Raw genomic sequence first — 4,532 nt, 5'->3', positions numbered from 1 at the left:
AAAAAATTATCAAGAAAAGAATTTCAGACTCACTCACAGGAAGTAACCATTATGAATCATCAACAACAGGCAATTTATTGACTGTTCAGATTTACAGGTAAGTAGGACCACCACAAACCATCACTATAAATTAGGTTGCTGCAGCCACCATTCAAGAATGACTCCACAGCCAGGGCTCACAGCAGCCACATGAAATGGCTGAAACTAAAAAATGTATGTAACTATGGGCTCTTAATCCCTTGGGTACAAAAATTAGTCCGATTTTTTTAAAAATTCATATTTTTTCAAAATTTATTTTCAAGCGCACGTTCTTTCATAAAATAATTTCATTTAATCACTCATTCTAAAAAATCACTATTCAAAAATATATTTTCCTAAAAAATGGCAAAATTAGGGGCTTAGTTTGATCATAAATGCAGTACTTTGATGTGGACATTTGAGTGATGTAGAACATGCCATCTTTGGATGAGAGAGTTCTTTTTTTTTTATTTTTTTTATTTTTTTATTTTTTCCTTTGGATGAGTGAGTTTTGCTTATTTAGCAGGTGGTCACGTCGAGTCTTGTCTTACGGCCGTATTAGCTTTGTTATTAATGAAAATATGCCACCTATATGTGGTGATGAAAGAAGGAAATTCAAAGTGATGTAAAACTAGAGAATCAAAATTGGCTTATTGTAACTCAAAAAAAATAAAAATAAAAAAATAAATAAAATAAAAATGTGGCCATTATCTCTCTCTTATGCACGTAGGTTTCCACTCGCTCAAAAGATTAAGAGTCCATTTGGTACACATTAATGTAAAAATAAGAATGAAAAATATAGTTGTTATGAACCCCATACAAGAGAAGGAAATTCAAATTTGGTGGCTTGATGTGATGGCTAACAATCCTATTTTTCATTTTAATGAATAAAAAATGGGAAACAAACGGGGGCTAAGATTTCAGATAAGATTATTCAACATATGATATTTGAACACTTACAAGTATCTTGAATTTCAACACTTTATATTTATGAAAATGTTGTGTACTTGACGAGCCCAGTCGCTTATGAAGCTTTTAAACAAGAGTAGTAAAATGTTATGATCTTGAATGAAGGTCTATCTAATATCTATATAAGGTGAGCAAGAAAATGAATTTTTCCATGAAAATTAAATTACTCGTAATTTCTTGAACCAAAAGTATAAATGACGGGTAATGTTTGAAAGATCAGCATAAAATTGAAATATAGCTTGAAGTCAATATCATTCTTCAAATACTATTTTAGAAGATTTCATTTAGGCCATTATAACAAATAGCAATATCCATACCATTCTTTCTATATTTCTCCAGAAACCCTACTTACTGCTTTAGTATACAAATAAAAAATGATGGATTGATCGATCTCTCCTCTCGAGCAACATATCGAAAGATTTATCTTCAAGAATCAGAAGTAGACATATAATTCACTGCAAGTTACCATCAACATATATGCATACATTTATAAAGAGATACACATAAATGTTCAAGAATTTAGTGAAAATAAAAAGAGGGTCTGAATTTATCTTGGTGAAATATGATCTAGAAGTGATGACTCGTTGTAACATGCTGATGATCAGGATCGCTTGAGTGTGCATCCAACGGTGCAGTACTACCTGAAATTGGCCTAAAAGCATTGAGTGCTGCAAGCATGCCCATATGGCCATCCACCACCGCACCACCACCAGCGCCCCCGAGTTGTTGCCCTGGCAAGAATGACATAGGTGGAGGAAAATTCATAAAATTTAATCCACCACCAGACATTGCACTTCCTAATGGCCAAAAAGAGCTACCACTAGTACTACTCATCACCTGGCTATTAGTATTTGTCACCATAAGAAATGCCGTCGCCGGAATATTCTGGCCTTGACTTGCCGGAATCGAACTTGTGCTTGATTGTAACATATAATTATGACTCCCCATTTGTGTCTGAAGTAGCGGTGGCAGTTCTTCCTCCGGTTGCCGTCTTCTTCCCATGCTCGTCTCTCCCTTAGCCATCGTCTCATTCTGGGACGATAATCCTATCTCAGGGAACAAAAATCTTCTCTGTGATTCCTCAATACACCTCAACTGAGAGCTAGCCGCGTAATTTTGATTGAAAAAACTGTTCCTTAACGGCGCCGACATGGTTGAGCCTGAACTCCTAACTGATATATTCAATGAAGTAAAATTCGCCGGAATGGTTCCAGTACCGGTGGCTGCAATCACCGCCGGCTCAGCCTGTTGAAGCAGCCATTCAACTGTTTCGCCATCAGATTTAAGGCCTAATTCTCTGGTAAGCTGAAAAACCCTAGCAGCACATGTTGCCGGCATACGGATCCGCCGTCCACGGCCCTCGACTTTGGTGTGCCTATCCTTGGTCGTGGTTCTTTTCGGCGGCGGCTTTTTGGGTGGTTCTGAACCGGACACGGTCCTCTTTGAGCTTGAACATCCTGCTTCTTCTTCTTCTTCTTCTCTTTTCCCAAGCAATTGCAATGGAAAATTAGGCCTGCGTTTAGAATTTCCATTACCAATATCACCATCCATGATCATATATAGTAACTAACAGTATATTTATCCTCTCTATATCTATATATGCAGATGACCCTGAATTCAGTGTTTTGTGGGTTTTTCTCTCTCTCTAATTATAAGTAATAAGTTGGACTCTTGAAGTTTCCTTTGAGATGGGAGCTGGCAATTGGATCTTTTTGATAATATCTTTTAGGAGAGAGAAAGAGATGAGTTGAGTGCAAGCTTTAAGCAACAAACATAATGAGTGGGGAATGGCTGGAGAAAGCAATCTTCTTTAAGAAAAATCTTTGCTTTTCTGAGGCTACTAAAGTAAAATTCCAGTTTCTGAATAATTATATTTGTGTGATAATGTTTATGTTTCCATGTCTAAACTTCCGTTCCCTATGGTATGATGTGTCACACCATTTTAGACCCTCCGAACTATAATCTATTCGTTCACCTTCTTCAAAGCTAGGAGGGCTTACATGATCGAGTAATGTCGACTCTGCACCAAGGGTCTCCATTAACTGATTTAGAAGTCAATTACAGACCTTTTTCAACTGAATTAATCTCATTGTATAGATGAAATGTACAGAAAACATTACAGATGTATAGAGAGCATTATTGATGTACAAGCGACAACATTGTATTAACTGATTGAATTGTATTTTTTGTCCAACATCCAATAAATCTCGAGAGCCGAACCATTTCTGCACGTGTAGCAGAATTGTTTTCAACCCATGGTGATTACTCTGGGTTCACACATTCGTCCAGATCTTCAGCACATGTTTAGATATTCATATTGTAGATCTACACAAACATTTCTTGATATTTTTTGTTTCTCTTTGACGTTAAATTATTAAAAAGAGTAACCCATTTATAATCATTTTATATAAGAGTTTTGCTATATGTATATTTCAATGAACACTCCTCCTCACATGAGGGAGGCCCATGAATTTTTTTATTGGATGTGGGTCCCTCTCTTGTGAGGTGAGTGTACATTGAAATGTACAAATAACATTTCTCTTTGTATAATGACAGTTTATAAAAAGTGAATTCATGGAGAATAAGTCGGTCAAATCTCCAACAGTTAAATTTTTTATTTTTTTTATATGAAATGATAGCTTAACGGTCCCTTGATCTAGACTCCACGTATGGTGCTTTTTATCTTTCTACCGATAAAGACAGTGGGATTAGATTAAGGCTAAAAGATTGGGGGACTTAATTTCTTGATTGAGAAAATGCTGAAACATATTGCGTAGGTAAACCCGGGGGGGGGGGGGGGGGGGGGGGGGAAAAAAAAAAAAATAAAAAATTTTAAAAAAATTTATAAGTGGCTTCACATCTTCGTTCAATCATTGCCTCTTTAGCCTTTCTTAGATTAACATGCAAATAGTTGATAATTGGGATTACTTACTTGAACCAATCACTTCATCTGAAAATTTTAAATAATTACATATTTAGAGGATATTTAATTACAATAATGTAAAGGTTTTAACTAACTACACCTCATATGATACCATATTCGTACAAGTTCAAATGAGCAACTCGATACATTCAAGTTTCAAAATTAACGTTCTTAACTAAACTACATTCATTGAAAAGTAAAAATTTCATATTGATTAAATATAAAGTTGGACAGTCCTCTCGAGACTCAATAAATCTTAATACAATATTTATTTTTGTATTTTGAAAACGTTTTTGCATAGATTAAACAATATATAGCACCTAAGTGAGCTTGATTAGATTTTTGTATCTTGAAGACATTTTTGCATTGATTTAACAGTACATAGCACCTAATTGAATTGACGGGGTGCGAGAATAGTTGAAGCCATTACCAATCGAAAAAGATGTTATCCTTGCATTTAAGTAATTGTAGTAAAACTTGATTTTGATTAGGCCATCTCTAACCCTGTACCAAATTTGATATAAGTTTTGCACCATTTTACATCAAATTTTACACCAAACCAAAAATCATCTTCAACCGTTACACCAAAACTTATACCAAGGCCCCGTTTGGTACACATTAA

The 4,532-nt window shown here is 35.2% G+C and overlaps 1 protein-coding gene across 1 annotated transcript; it reads right to left on the bottom strand.

The window, feature by feature from the left end:
- Positions 1-1,420: 1,420 nt before the first annotated feature.
- Positions 1,421-2,824, bottom strand: LOC111395589 (transcription factor TCP15-like). Its single transcript, XM_023021644.1, has one exon. The coding sequence runs from the start codon at positions 2,542-2,544 to the stop codon at positions 1,555-1,557; it is 990 nt and encodes a 329-aa protein (XP_022877412.1). The 5' UTR covers positions 2,545-2,824; the 3' UTR covers positions 1,421-1,554.
- Between the last annotated feature and the right edge of the window lie 1,708 nt (positions 2,825-4,532).

Source organism: Olea europaea, chromosome 1 (genome assembly GCF_002742605.1).
Source record: "Olea europaea var. sylvestris chromosome 1, O_europaea_v1, whole genome shotgun sequence".
NCBI classification, from domain to species: Eukaryota; Viridiplantae; Streptophyta; class Magnoliopsida; order Lamiales; family Oleaceae; genus Olea; species Olea europaea.
This window is presented reverse-complemented; position numbering and strand designations above follow the sequence as displayed.

Bases quoted from the DNA above. Each gene is read 5' to 3' on its own strand.
- LOC111395589 (XM_023021644.1), bottom strand. From the start codon at position 2,544: ATGATCATGGATGGTGATATTGGTAATGGAAATTCTAAACGCAGGCCT.